The 15,077-nt window shown below is 32.6% G+C and overlaps 2 protein-coding genes and 2 non-coding genes across 5 annotated transcripts; 1 reads left to right on the forward strand and 3 right to left on the reverse strand.

The window, feature by feature from the left end:
* Positions 1-424: 424 nt before the first annotated feature.
* ric-4 (Synaptosomal-associated protein) lies at positions 425-9,608 on the reverse strand. Of its 2 annotated transcripts, none has more exons than NM_073240.9 (5): positions 9,507-9,608; positions 1,612-1,702; positions 1,313-1,562; positions 1,122-1,266; positions 425-842 (listed from the first exon to the last, which is right to left on the reverse strand). In NM_073240.9, the coding sequence occupies exons 1-5, from the start codon at positions 9,576-9,578 to the stop codon at positions 777-779; spliced, it is 624 nt and encodes a 207-aa protein (NP_505641.2). In that variant the 5' UTR covers positions 9,579-9,608; the 3' UTR covers positions 425-776. The 2 variants fall into 2 exon arrangements, with proteins under 2 accessions (NP_505641.2, NP_001123033.1); NM_001129561.4 differs by lacking the exon at positions 9,507-9,608 and adding an exon at positions 1,805-2,037.
* Positions 3,775-3,795, reverse strand: 21ur-13262. Its single transcript, NR_069265.1, has one exon.
* Positions 5,416-5,553, forward strand: Y22F5A.10. The gene has a single exon (NR_069266.1). It is a non-coding gene; the product is annotated as an Unclassified non-coding RNA Y22F5A.10 (non-coding RNA).
* A 5,087-nt stretch (positions 9,609-14,695) lies between the features above and the next one.
* Positions 14,696-14,940, reverse strand: Y22F5A.11 (uncharacterized protein; the record flags this gene model as incomplete). Its single annotated transcript, NM_001269274.2, has 2 exons — positions 14,843-14,940; positions 14,696-14,792 (listed from the first exon to the last, which is right to left on the reverse strand). Exons 1-2 carry the CDS (start codon positions 14,869-14,871, stop codon positions 14,696-14,698), a joined length of 126 nt encoding a protein of 41 aa, NP_001256203.1. The 5' UTR covers positions 14,872-14,940.
* Positions 14,941-15,077: the final 137 nt, after the last annotated feature.

The following is a 15,077-nucleotide window of genomic DNA, read 5'->3' on the forward strand; positions in this document are numbered from 1 at the left end:
TAGATTGGACTAGTTCGGCTCATTTGAGTGGAATAAAGCCTAACTTTTAAATAAAACAATGTTTAATTATTGAAACAAAAAACGAATAAGCGATAAATTAATAGATAATATTCGAAACTCAATTGGCATCAAACGTCACTTTCAATGAGATTAGTTACAGAATAATCTTAAAAATTGACTTTTGCTTACAACTGCGGCAAAATTAAAATTGTAGACGTAGTTTATATAAGTGAATAGAAATTTATGCAATCAGACGAATTCTGATCATCTGAAAGTTGTGACAACTCATTCCACCTGCAATTTGATTAAAAATTATAGACTGCTGTAATCTGTCATCAAACCACAAAAACACAGAAAAATTGATAGTTTGTGACTATTCGTCATTTTCAAAGATCAATTAATTTTTAAAATTCTGTTAAGTGCAAGTATTTAAATAATTTATTCGTTATTATCCATACTTTGTTCATTCACATTCGTTTCATTATAAAAAATTAGGGCATTTCTGAAGCATGTAAAATGAATAAATGGGGGAATGTAAATACTCACAACTACCAGGTGTTTCAAGTTTCAGCTATATTTTAAGTTTTTTGTGGAAATGGGTGTTTTTTTGATTTAAAAAAAAATAATTTGTTGATTGAATAACAATTTTTGAATTTTCAATCGAAAAAAACAACTGGTCCAAGAGTAGGAGAAAAATACTGGGAGTTTTGAGAAATTATGCAATGGAAAATGGAATGGTAAGATGAGACACAGAGAGTTTTGAAAACATTAAAATATTATTTTGTGATGAGATTCTTCGCACGCTTGTTAGCAGATTCCACACGGACTTCGTTGGATTGAGCCTGGAAAAACATTGAGTTAAATAGAATATTCGATGATTTAGATTCTCCCGAGTTTACTGAGTTTCTCAAAGTATTACAACTAGAACCAGTATAAAAATAGATCATTATTTTTGATTACAAAGTTTCAAACGAACATTTCTCAATAAAGTTTTCAAGGAAAAATATTAGAATTAGTTTCTCATAGTGACATAATGTTCGATCAATACATTTTCAATCTAAATTAGGTTTTTGCAAATTTTCTTGTTATGCTTTGAAAATTCAAATTATCATTACACTTACCTTGTCATGAATTCTGTCGAGTTGTCTATTCTGGTTGGAAACTTCTGTGCTCATATCAATTGCCATGTTACGCAAATTGCCGACCATTGTTGAAACTTGTTGAACATTCTCGTCCATTTCATCTTCTCGTGCATCATTAGTGATCCTTCAATGAAACAATTGAAATGTTATCTTATTCTAATAAAACTTACTTGGTAATATATCCTCCTTGAGGTCCCATCGATGAATCTCCAACAGTGATCCTTGGCTGATCAGAGATAACACCTCCATCATCATCTTTCTTCCATGCTTTTGCAAATTCCGTCTTTTCAAAGTCATCGGTCTTGTTCCATGGCAATACACACAAACCACAACATTTTTCCATTCCTTTCAAATGATCTTCTGCTTCTTTCATGTCCTGATTGATTGTATCAAGAGCACCTTCGCAACGCTCAAGTTGTTCTGAAAACCACAAGAATGTATTTAATAGTCTAGAAGTTTGATGACTGACCTCCTTGATCATCGAGCATAACCAAAGTTTTGATTCCAGCCTCTTTACTTTCTTCGCAAAGAGCCAACATTCTTCTGGTGGATTCCAATGACTGAAACGAAACATTTATAAATTTAAGAGACAACTTTTTTTCATTTCCTAAATTTATCTCAAACACATCTTTCAATCAAACTTCTTCTGCATCAACTATTACCTCTATAGTCTTTTCATCAATTCCCACATTAAGCCCTTTAAGCTCATCACTCATATCAGCTGGAAGTACCAACCCATTGATATCGACAGTTGGCTCAACGGCATACGGACGGGGATGCCGTTGGCCGCCGGGAGCGCCGCGCCGAGCCGACATCCCCGTTTTTTCAAACTTTCAAAACCGCCCCGGCTACACGGGGAAACGATATTCGACGTTGTTTTCGTATTTATTGGTACCTTAAAACTTTTCAGATACGAAAGAAAGAAAGAAAACAAGAAAAAAATTTAAGAAGGTCTTGTCAACATTTATTGGCTTGAGAGAATCCGTGAATCAAATTTTCGGCACCTAAACAAAATGACAACAATTTCACGATTGAGGGAGCACGCCGAAACGAAGAACAATGACGTTTATGGAAGAAGACACAGATTTCGGAGAAACTTGATAGGAATGAGAGCCACGAAGGAAAAGAAGGGCACACACTGGATTGACTAAACATCCATTTTCAGAATTGGAAGACTATGCATGTTCTCCCGAGTTTGGCCAGTTTGTGACAAGCAAATATTTGGAATAATATTGGTTTGAATTACAATTAGCTTTTTCAAATTATATGAAACAGCAAAAAGCCTAGTTTCTGATAACAACTTTAGCCAATTCACCTCCAAATTACATGGCTGATGACCGGAAAATGAGGTGATTGCTTGTAATCTTTGATAGAAGAATTATATAAATGCGGTTCAAAATAAAGATATACATAATTAAATGCAACCATCCGAAATAAAAGTTTAAACTTTTTAAATATCATGATAAATGAAACATTCGATCACTTGAACGTCTGATAAAATATTATAATTTAATTTATTGAAAAATTTCCTAATTGAAAATAAACAAGTAAGTATAATGAAAAAAGATTTAGCTTTTGGAAAGAAATCACGAAATGCCTATTCCTGTTATTCAAAGTTTCTAAGGTGATCTTACAATTTGTTGTTTGGGTAGTTTTTTGATTATGGCTGACTATGATTCATGAATAAAATGAGAGCTACTCATTGATCAAAAACATATCTTGCCTTGAGGCATTTAGTTTTGTTCATATGCATTTCCAAGATGCTACACAAAGTCATAAAGTCAACAAGCTCTTCAAGTCTCACTTTAAGTCAATATCTTTAAAAGGTCTGAACTGGGAAACTGAGCCCCTTCTGGCTTCTGGACTCGGAAATTTCGGTCTTGAGAGAAAAGTAAAGAATTTATGTTTTCGATTGGAAAGAAGTGGTAAGTAAATTCAGAAACGAGAGAATAAAACAACCCAGCAAAAAATGGAGGATGTGGAGGGACAGAATGCAATACGTAAATGGAAAAAGGGACATGCATTCGAAATGAGAAGAAAGATATGGAAAAGTGTGGAAGAAAAAGCTGGAAGGAGAAAGGGACTCTTGGGAGTTTGATTGTACTACTAAAAGAGAAGAAGAAAGACAAATCAATCAAAACTTTCACGTCGTTAGTCAATGAGAATGAAAGAAGAAAAAAGAAACGAAAAGCTGAAGTTTTTGGTTGGTGAGAGAGCCTATGCTAATTGGGGGAATACCGGAGGGAACTACTAATCGAAGAGCTCTAACTTTATTTTTTAATTTGTGATTTGATAAGAAAAACAATGTCTATCACATCACAAATTGAAAATAAACGGATAACTAGTATTTTCTCACGTGGATATCAAACAGGCTAAATAGCTTCAAAAAGACAATTTTTTGAACATCAAACCGAAACTAACACAAATGCTACTTGGTTTGCAGTGAAAGAGCTTTTGAAATTTGAAATTTTGTGGTAATGTATGAATGGAGTTTTTAGTGAGTTAGGAGGAAAGCGGAGACAAAAAAAAAGAAAGCTACCATAAGGAAGTTTCAAGTTCAATATAGTTACAGCTTTCAAAAAAAATTGTGAAAACTAAAATTTCCGCTAGATTTTGAACAGAATAACTAGATCCAAGAAAATAATTCAAGTCAGCAAACAAAATGCTTTTTCAAAACTAATATGGTCAATTTCAAACGGAATAATTTTCAAGTGGAATATGAAATGTGATCCTCCAGAAAAATTAAGAATCAAGCTAAAAGCCAATAAAAAATTCTCGTTAGAAATTTATTTACACGAAATGAATACTACTCAAAAGTGCGATGACGTTAACAATTAAAAAATGCAAAGGTTTATTTTTTGTCGATGACTCGAAAACATGGTGCACATGATTCTTCCTGATTTTAATGACGGGACATCCTCAGTTTTTGAAAAAATACGTAGATTTCGAATCAAATTTAAAAAGTAGGAGGATTTGTAAAACATATGAAATATGGTTTCCCTCTCTTTTCTGCTGTTTCGATCACTAATAGTTATAAGGTTGCACTATGAAGCCTTAGTCTTTTCTCTGTTTCCCATAAAATTTACAACTTTCAAATGGTTGATTTAAAAATAAACTAGCTCCCAATAATTGAAACAGCTCAACTAGGAATTAGGCTGGTGTTGTGGAATGAATATAATCCAAAAAAAACATAAGTGTGCCACAAAAATATTTTTATGGGGAAATTCAACGAGATGGTAATGTAATGAATATGTGTTGTCCATATTAAATGCGCAAAGAGAATACACATCCATTTAGATTGTAAGTGTGCTCTATTGATAAAAATTATTGCCAAATTGAGTTTTCGCAATAAGAGCAGGCAAGAAAAAACGATCCGTCGTAGGCTAAATCGAATTTATAGAAAATCGACACAAGTGCTTCACAGACCACAAACAGAGTCTGATTGAACAAAAATTGAGATGTTGTTGACATTGAAAAATGGAAGTCACTTGGGGGTGGGAAGGATGGGAAATTATATGAAATTTGAGAAGATTTCCGAACAAGCTGAGCAAATAAATCAAAATCCCAGACAAAAGTAAACTTATGGGAACAGCTAAACAAGTAAACTTTCTGAAAAAAAGAAATATACATAGTTGACTGTTAAAAATATGTTGATTTTTGAAATGTTCGCCGCTTAAAACTTATTCCTTTAATAACATTGTACCGAAATAAAAAGTAAATATTTCGAATGGAATGTTCAAACATCTTTCACTCCAAATATACTAAATTCAACCAAGAAACTTATTCTTGTTTCTAGGATTTCTCTAAAATTTCATCAAAAGGGCTTTTCATGTTTCAGACGAAAAACAAAAAGCAAAACGAAAAACAAGAAAAAAAAGAGAAATTTGTGAGAAGTGGACTAAAATTTGGAGAGCCCTGTGACTCTCCCGGGCGGTGGAGAAGGCTCAGAAGGGCCGCGAAAAATTAGTGAATGACATGCGAATTTTCAATATATTTGGAAGGCAGAAGAAGGAAACGAAAAAGAGGAAAGGAAGAATATCGCGAAAGAGAGATGGTTGTAAGGGTCCCATGTCCATATGTATGTATGTATGTGCATACTCCAAAACTGAAAAGACATACTCTTCTCGCTTCTTCTCGACTTCCAACGACCACATCATCATTTTTTATGAGTGTCGCAATTCAATGCAATTGACGACAAAAATATTTGCAATATGACAAAAAGTAAAGAAACTGACTCAAGTTTGTGTCAAAAAATTGGGATATTTTCAGAACTAAAAAGCATTTCAAACTAACAGTGATGGGCACTCAATCACTGAAAAAATCTCAGTCAACTGATGCAATTACGGACTAAAAGAGGGAAAATAAGTTAGATGTTGTGAGATCGAAAGAGAAAACACGAACGCAAGAGAGCGAATAAATTGGAAGAAATTGGTTCGTTTGCTGCCCGACAAATCGAATTGAAATAAAGCACCTGTTTTTGAGGAAAGCTTGGCCACCGCCGAGTTGAGCTAGAAAAACTTTGTTTGACTTGAAAAATATAATTATACTGGAAGCATTTTTTTAGGAAAATTATGTGGGGGTTGCTGCAGTTTTCAATCCAATAAAACTGTAAGAATCAACATTGAACTTCAAGTAGTAAAACGTATATAATTTAGATTAGGCAAACTCTAAAAGCAAAAATCTTCCAAAAAATCAAAGAAATGACAATTCTAAAACTATCATGTTGCACACGATTTCGCGTGTCTAGAAGAATGACATGATCATTATGCCGAGGAATCTTACAGACAAACACTGAAAAGAAGAAAAAATAAAATAAAAAAAATTAGTTTTTTTTAAAATAAATAGTAAAAACTCCGTTTGAAAGCACTAATTTATTTCTTCCGAGGATCATGTGAAAGGTTTCGGAGATTTTCAATATGAATTTTTAAATGTTTTGTTCTCTTAGATTTTATGGGAAACCCTACTGAAGATGATATCATAGAATATTGGAAAAGTCTAGAAATTCGTACTTTTATCAGAATACATATGATTTTTTAGTAAAGTCAATAATATGACATATCCACGCAGACACAAAAATGGCGTGTCCCTATAAGGTAAACGTATCTTACATTCATTCTGACCTTTATAATTTATTAAAGTTCAAAAAATGAGTATCGTAGAAACAGTTTGATATGAAATTGTGGCTCACGGTTAGAAAATTCTCTAAATTCAGCAAGAAATAATTACTATTTTTCAGTATCCTGTTTGTTTGATTTTGAGTTTTGGATTTACCCTATGATTGAAAGTGTAATGTGTTTAATCTATAATTAATCTGAATAGAAGTACAGTTCACACATATATTTCACATATCCTTAGCGGTGGCTTAAATTTAAACTTTTGTTTTTGAAACTTGTGATTCTATTTCCATCCATTTCAGTTCAGAGCATACATTTTTGTGCCCTTCAGCACTCCACGTATGTACTGCTTTAAAAATTTTAAAGATGTTTTATCAAAATTATTTAACGAAAAAATCATTCTGAACAAGAATAATTTGTGTTTCGAACTTCCCAAAAATAGATCTAAAAACTAATAAAATTTACAATTTATCAAATTTTTGTAAGTCAGATGAAAGATTGAAACTGATAATTGAAAAAAAAATCCTCAACCTGAATGGAATTGTGAAAAAATTGTGAGAAATAAAAAGTACATAAAAATTCAAAATTAAAATACTATCAGAAACAAGCAGCCACAAAAATTTTAGTTTGTTTTTTGAAGATTGTAATTTCCAAAAACAAATTTTTTAACAGTTACTAAAAAGTTTGCCACTAAACTATTCATAACCGTTAGCACCTGCAGAAATAATTCGCCGGCATGTGATATTTACTGAAAGTTTTTACCAATTTTACTCAATTGAAAAGTTCCAATTCAGAATATTTGAAAAATTTGCAAATAATTTTTATTTTCTTTTTCCTTTTGGTGTACATTCTATTTTACTCGTTTTATTGGTAAAATTGATATTTGATAAACAAACAACTTAATAGCTATATTTTTTGGACAAAACTTTTAACATCGAAACCGTGATATTATTGTATAAAATTTTTCAAAATAGTAAAAAATCATTACTTATATATAAAAAAATACAGTTCGTCTGTCCATAGTTTGTAGTCTATGTAGTCTTTGTAGTCTGTGACGTCACACCCAAAGTCAGTGAGAGTTGTGGGCGGGGCCTGTCACCTTCGTGGTGAGACCCATCGTGGTGATACCCTTCGCGGTGAGACCCACATTTTTGGCGGGAAATTCAAATTTTCAGTGAAAAAATTTTGGCGGGAAATTCAAATTTTCTATGAAAAAAATATTGGCGGGAAATTCAAATTTTTTGTGAAAAAAATTTTGGCGGGAAATTCAAATTTTCAGTTGAAAAAATTTTGGCGGGAAATTCAAATTTTCAGTGAAAAAATTTTGGCGGGAAATTCAAATTTTCAGTGAAAAAATTTTGGCGGGAAATTCAAATTTTCAGTGAAAAAATTTTGGCGGGAAATTCAAATTTTCAGTGAAAACATTTTGGCGGGAAGTTCAATTTTTCTATGAAAAAAATATTGGCGGGAAATTCAAATTTTCAGTGAAAACATTTTGGCGGGAAGTTCAATTTTTCTATGAAAAAAATATTGGCGGGAAATTCAAATTTTCAGTGAAAAAATTTTGGCGGGAAATTCAAATTTTCAGTGAAAAAATTTTGGCGGGAAATTCAAATTTTCTATGAAAAAAATATTGGCGGGAAATTCAAATTTTTTGTGAAAAAAATTTTGGCGGGAAATTCAAATTTTCAGTTGAAAAAATTTTGGCGGGAAATTCAAATTTTCAGTGAAAAAATTTTGGCGGGAAATTCAAATTTTCAGTGAAAAAATTTTGGCGGGAAATTCAAATTTTCAGTGAAAAAATTTTGGCGGGAAATTCAAATTTTCAGTGAAAAAATTTTGGCGGGAAATTCAAATTTTCAGTGAAAAAATTTTGGCGGGAAATTCAAATTTTCAGTGAAAACATTTTGGCGGGAAGTTCAATTTTTCTATGAAAAAAATATTGGCGGGAAATTCAAATTTTCAGTGAAAAAATTTTGGCGGGAAATTCAAATTTTCAGTGAAAAAATTTTGGCGGGAAATTCAAATTTTCTATGAAAAAAATATTGGCGGGAAATTCAAATTTTTTGTGAAAAAAATTTTGGCGGGAAATTCAAATTTTCAGTGAAAAAATTTTGGCGGGAAATTCAAATTTTCAGTGAAAAAATTTTGGCGGGAAATTCAAATTTTCAGTGAAAAAATTTTGGCGGGAAATTCAAATTTTCAGTGAAAAAACAATTTGGCGGGAAATTCAAATTTTCAGTGAAAAAGATTTTGACGGGAAATTCAAATTTTCTGAGGAAAACATTTGGCGGGAAATTCAAATTTTGGTTCTGGAATCAATTTTTTGTTTCAGCACCTTCTGGAAGTTTCAAGAAAATTCTAGAATGTTCTAGAATCATCTGGAAAGTTCAAAAAAGTCCTGAAATGCTCTACAACCTCCTATAACTGTAGGAGTTTTTATTTGTTTCGTCACATCTATATTCAAAGAACTTACTATTAGTAGTTAATTATTCAGACTTCTCCAGTTAAGGAAAGTTATTAACTTATTGAAAAAACTGTAACTCTGTGGAATTTTTTCGGGGGAGGGGGACAGCTCGCCACGCCAACAGTGAGAAAAATAGTGTGGTGCGCGGACCTCGAATGATGTCGGCGGCTGATATTACCTGGGGTACTGCTTTTTGCCTTTTCCCCGTGAGTGAACGAGAAAAAGGCGGGGACTATTTTGGCGTACACGTAACGCAGTTTTATAATTTTGAGTGTAGAAAAATCAGAACATTCTAACTGTCTCTTTGAATTTTCTGAATCGAATACCATGGAAGAAGAAAATGCGATTTAATCGATGAAGTTTCAACTTTTTTAATGATACATTTTTGAATGATTGAAAGGACATCTATGTGTTATACATTTTAAACTCCGCCAGTCGTTGGCCGCGCCGGAGGCGCGGTCATCGGCTGGTATAGAATATAAATTCTTCACTGTGTTTTTTCGTTGCGGTATTTTGGTATTTTGCACTTTTCAAGGATTTAAAAGCAATATTCTAATTTCAGCATCAAAAATACTGTTTGAAATCATTGATTTTTCGGTTAAATATGTATTATTATTATTTTTAACTTAATATACTTCCTCTTGTAAAGCTCTTTGTATCACTGTGCATACGCTAGACTTTTTCCCCCGAGAACTTCCCACACCCATCTGAATCTAATGATCATCAAGGTAATCAAAAATTCTATTATTTTCTGAAAATCTTTCTCATTTCCCATTGACTCACATCATCAGTTGTTGCATTCATTTTGAGGTTGATAGCCTCAAGACCCTCTGGAATATCATCATCTCCTGACATTATTGCTTGTTGTCTGACCGTTCACAGAACCTGAAAAATAAATTTTATGATTTTTTTTCTATTTAAAAAATAACTGAAAGAAAAAAAGCAATGATGATGAAAAAGAAGTTGAAATAAGTGAGAAAGTATGTGTCAAGCCGTATCTTTGAGCAAAAAAAGGAATTATAATATAAGTGAGAGCGGCCCACGGATTATGCTAATCTACTCATAAATTTGTATTTTTCTCATTCACACTCTCGCCTTATCCCGTATTTCCTTCGTCCGTTAATGTGTTTTTAAGATGAAAAAATGGTGAAAAACAAGTGAAAAATGGGAAATGAGAAGGCACCTGTTCCAACGTCTTCGTGTCTCATTTCAGATTCAAGCGCGAAACGAGTAAGAGTCAAAGTTTGAAATTACTTCAGTGTAGACAAAAGTTCACTCTCGAAAAAACTTCAAATGGCATGCTACAAAAGACGAAAAAAGTACGCGTTCATTAGATGAGTAGGTTCAATTAAAGAGTGGGGTGTCATCTTTTAAAATTTTCAGTCAAAGTATAAATTGTCGAAACTTCAAAAATTTTGACTTTTTGAGTAATTTTGAGACTTGCAAACGATTGAGCAATCAAAATATAAAACTGGAAGAATTTTTTTTCCGTCGATTTCCAAAATTCTGCTTTGTCGAAATTGAGTGCTTACCGCTTTTGACGGTAAAGAAAAAACGTTTTATGATATGTGGATATTAATATTTATTAAAAAAATTCAAGCATATTTTTTTCGAAAAAGGTACTTTTTTAAACAAATATTCACCGCTGAAATTAAAACTTTCCAAAGAAACTCAAACGTTCCTTTCGTAACAAGTGAGCCTAATTAGTATTTCTTACTCAATTTGGCTTAATTGTATTTTGCAGAAAAGTTTTAAAAAATTCGAAAACTTCCTTGTTTGGCTGCTTCACTCTTCAATTTTTTGCAAAACACCGACGAAACAACAACCGCTACCCAATTTTATGTCCGGCTCACTCGGAAGAAGCAACAGAAACAAGAAAGACGAAACGAAAAGAGCTCAGCGAAAAAGGCAATTATTCATAAAATAAGCGTTGTTTGAATGGATGGCACGAAGAAAAAGGACGCACAAAAATGGACAGAAAACAACAAAAAACTTTCAGAATTTTATTTAAAAAAAATGAAGAAAAAAATATTTAGCTGACAGGTTTTTGCTCTTGAAAAAACGGCACAGAATAGGAATTGAACAGAAGAAAAACGAAACGAGATGAGAATGACAGAAAATGGAACATTTCTGAAATTGAGCCAAAGAAGACAAAAAAACGAAAGAAAAGATGTCACTTTTGACGATAACAGAGACCCAAGGGATTAGAGATTGGGCACAAAAATTTGGGAAAGACTGAACAAAAAAAGAATAAGTCAGAACAGCACAAAAATGAATGAAAAAAAGCTGAGAAAAGGAAGGAAACGTGGGCGATCTAAAAATCACGATTTGTGGTTCTGTTCACTGCTGACGTCTTTTTATTGATTCTAAAAATATGATACAACCAATAGAAGTTAAAAAAAATTATAAAATGCTGAATCCCATTTTTACAATTATTTATGGCATTTTGGAAAAGTTTGAAAACAATCTCACAATTAGTCACAATCAGTTTTTAATTGTAAACGTATTTTTGCTATTAGTATATTTGCAATATTTATTTTTGAGAACCTTTCTATTTCAATACTATTAGAGATCACATCAGCAGTAATTTTTAAACAATGTGTTCCTCAGATTCAGAAAAATTGAAAAGTGGATATTTTGTCTGAAGGTTTAAATTCTGCAACTATATACTTTTTATCTAGTTATAATACTGTATGACGTCACTAACATAATTCCGGATTAATTATTAAGTTTCAGTAGATGTTAGAACAAAGAACAGGTGAAACATAATTAAATTTGAGACGAGAAAGATTTGAAATTTTCAGGAACTATAATAATAATTAGAAAATAATATATGGAAAAACATTAAAAACTTTTTTTTTTCATCTGACCTTCACCTTGTTTCCGTTTTTAGATGTTTCAACCTCACAATTGATGAATTGAAAAGTAGTGAAAACCAGAAAAAAATAGAAAAACAAAGTTGGGAAGAGATGCAGAAGGAAATGAAATAAATCGTCGGAAAGAATGAAAATTGCTGAGAAACGGAAGAAGAATCATGATGACGTGAAGAATTGTTGAGCTGGGTGGAGCAAAAAAAGAAGCAATTCGAGAAAAGTAGATCAAAATTAAGAAAACATGAACTAAGATGATGCTAATCGGAATGGATAGAATGACAATTTGAGCTGAATATATTATTTTGAACGACCGAAAGCGCGGAAATTGAAAATGACGAGTTTTTATTTAGAGTGACGTGAGGAAAAATGCACTATACTGTGAATGTATATAATTAATGTATTTCAAGTAATGTAGAGAGATTGAATTTTAAACATTTATTTTTCAACGATTGTAGGAAAGAATGCTTATGTTATGATTAATCACTTTCAAACGTTTATCCAAAATTATGATTTCAGTCGGTTTTGAGTTTGAAAAAGCGTCAACTCCAAGAACTGAAAAACAAAAAATATTAAATCGATACCACATATAATAGCGTTTTGTTCAGAAAATGACAGACTAACATATGAAAAATAGTTTTAAATCTTTTTTGACTGCTTAAGAAATTTCAATAACTAGAACATTTTTATTGGAAAACAAAACTTTTGCAAACAAAATCTCTTCCAAAAATAGCCGAAGCTTTGCTCATGAAGGTTCAAATTACGTTATTATTTTTAGTCAACAGAACATTTTTAGATTTTTGATATTTTAAATGCAATTGGAGTGTAAAATTGGACTATGCTTAACTATATCAACTTTCTCACATTGAAAAAAATTTGTGAACCGTGAATATATACTGAAAAGTTACGTTTTGGTCAACTAAAATAAATTTTTCTAAAATGTTTCAACATATTTCCAGCAAAATTCTGGAGCAATGTGAAAGATAATGACGCGCTTCAGAATTGAGAACTTGTCAAAAGTTATTGATAATAGGTAATTGATAATAAATTTTGATTTTTGATAATAGACATTACAGATAATTCTCATACAAATGACAGTAAAAACTAACAGCTTTAAACAAGAATATGAACATTTTAACTTCACAGATCAAAAATACATCTGACTCATATTAGAGTACGGGGACCATTTTAAATTTTGTGCAACCAACTGTGAATGTTCACGGAAATGGAATTCTGTAAAAAAAAAGCAAAGATGATGATTGTGCTAGAACGAGACACAAATAGAAAAGTATGGATGATAATTAAATAGAAAGACAAAAGAATAGTTAACAAAAAACAAGAAAAAAGGTTGGAATAAAGAGTGGAAAGTGGAAGAAATCGGATATTTTTGGGGGGTTTTCAGTGAATTGAATGGACAAATGGACGGATGGCACGTGGAGACAAAGAGCATTCAGAGCAAAAAAAACGTGGAAAAATGGAGCAAAGGATTCGGGTTTCGCAATACTTTTCCCCTCAGATTCTATGTTTTTTTTCAGGATTGAGCTAACGTTAGATATGGCAGTGCCGTATGCTGAATTTGTGTATGCATTCTCCGGAGAGCCCATGTGTGTATGCTTGCGGAAAGAGAGAAAACAGAGACTCTCTTTCTCTCTATGAGAGCCAATCGATACGTGGGTGCGGGCTTCCCTTTCTGGCTCACTTCGTCGTTTCTTTCTTTTCTTTCATCTTATACTTTCTTCTTCTTCGACGTCTTAGAGCCTCTGAGAAGAAGTAGAAGACGTTCTCCTTCTTTTTTCCTTGCACAACTAGCCTTGAAGGATTAGAAGAGTAGTGCATTTGACGCTGACGGAAAGCTCGTGAAACGAGATCGAGCACACGATTCGGAGCGGCGGCAACCTCGGGAAAAGACGTCATGGAGATAGGAAACGAGGTCAACGACTACCAAATGATGGATTGACAGAAAAAGACGAGGAGTCAAAAAGAATTGAAATGGAGGAGCATCCGATAGCTCTTTCAAATATAATAGTTATATATGAGGTACAATTTTTGATTCATAAATTATCACATTAAAAGTTGATACACTCTAAACGTTTCTTTCTTTGTTAAAAGTTGAAACAAAATAAAGTTAACATTCATTCAAAATCCGAATTTACTTCTCGGCATTTGATGGCCACTTCCAAATACGGTACGCTTTCAAGTTGAGGGTAGGATCTCTAGTTGTAACAAGAAGCTTACCAAAATGGTGTAAACTAGTTTGAAAGTTTGCAAAGAAGCAAGTATCCGGAGAGTACCGAGGGACACTCAAAAATGTGTTGGCAACAACATCTTATACAGGGGTGCGCGGCAATTACCGAACGCCAATTCTACAAAATGAGACGGTTGGGCATATTCCCCCGATATTTTTCATTACAATTTAATGATACAATATAGAAAAATATTTGCGCTATCTCAAAATGACTTTTATTTGACTTGAAACAACCGAGAAAGTGTTCAAAAACTGTCTGAAAGTTGAAAATTGCCAAAAATTGACGGCAATTTTCATCGACAATTTTCAACTTTCGGGCAATTTTTTAGCACTCCCCCCCCCCCCCCGGTATTTAAAAATCAAATAAAAATTATTTTCAAATAAAGCAAATATTTTTCTATATTGTATCATCAAATTTTAATGAAAAATATCGGGGGAACATGCCCAACCATCTCATTTTGTAGAATTGCCGTTCGTCAATTGCCGCGCTGCCGTTCGGCAATTGCCGCCTGATCTTATATAAGATTATTTTACTAAATGATCAAGTGTTTCTAAAAAGTGGGTACAGAATGCCAAATTTTCAATTTTACTATGGGATAGAAAAAAAACATTCCGTACTTGATGAAAATTCTTCCACAGGGAGTTTTATACTAGCAATCTTAATGATGATTGTAGTTTCGGAAACTGCATAACTGGTGATTTTTTTTAGCTAATGAACTTATACATAGTGGGATAAGACAACTTTATTTAAAATATTAATGTTTTGGAACATGGATCAAAAATTAAGGCAAGTGGTACCGTTGCAAACTGAGCTTCAAATATAAAATTTGACATAATAGAATAAACATTATTTAGGATTATTTTTGATATATGTTCAGTGTATCGAAAATAAAATTTCCCCAGAGCCACTTGCTCCTTGTGCCGGTTAGTTGGCTGAAACTGAGAATCCCAATTCTAAAGTTCAAAATGTTCATTTTATCTATCTTCTTCTTCTGGCAAAATACATTTTCAGACGTTCTCTGTGCATACTCATGGAGAAGACATTTGCGGATTCTTTTCAGAACAAAAAATAAGAAGAGCAACAAAAAAGTAAAAGACGAATGGGACGATCAATGGAAAGAAAGAAGGAAAAGGAGAACTCGTAAAAAACGGGACGGGAAACCATCGGACACATAAAACACAGAGAAAAGGCGATGCTGAGAAGAGTTTTCGTGGAAGAAGAAAAAAGAAGACGAAGAA

The sequence above is a fragment of the Caenorhabditis elegans genome, chromosome V (assembly GCF_000002985.6).
Source record: "Caenorhabditis elegans chromosome V".
Taxonomy (NCBI): Eukaryota; Metazoa; Nematoda; class Chromadorea; order Rhabditida; family Rhabditidae; genus Caenorhabditis; species Caenorhabditis elegans.

Bases quoted from the DNA above. Each gene is read 5' to 3' on its own strand.
- ric-4 (NM_001129561.4), bottom strand. From the start codon at position 1,957: ATGTCGGCTCGGCGCGGCGCTCCCGGCGGCCAACGGCATCCCCGTCCG. The intron at 1,703-1,804 runs GTAATAGTTGAT...GTTTCGTTTCAG, and splicing joins TTGATGAAAAGACTATAGAG to TCATTGGAATCCACCAGAAG. The intron at 1,267-1,312 runs GTAAGTTTTATT...GTTTCATTGAAG, and splicing joins CAAGGAGGATATATTACCAA to GATCACTAATGATGCACGAG.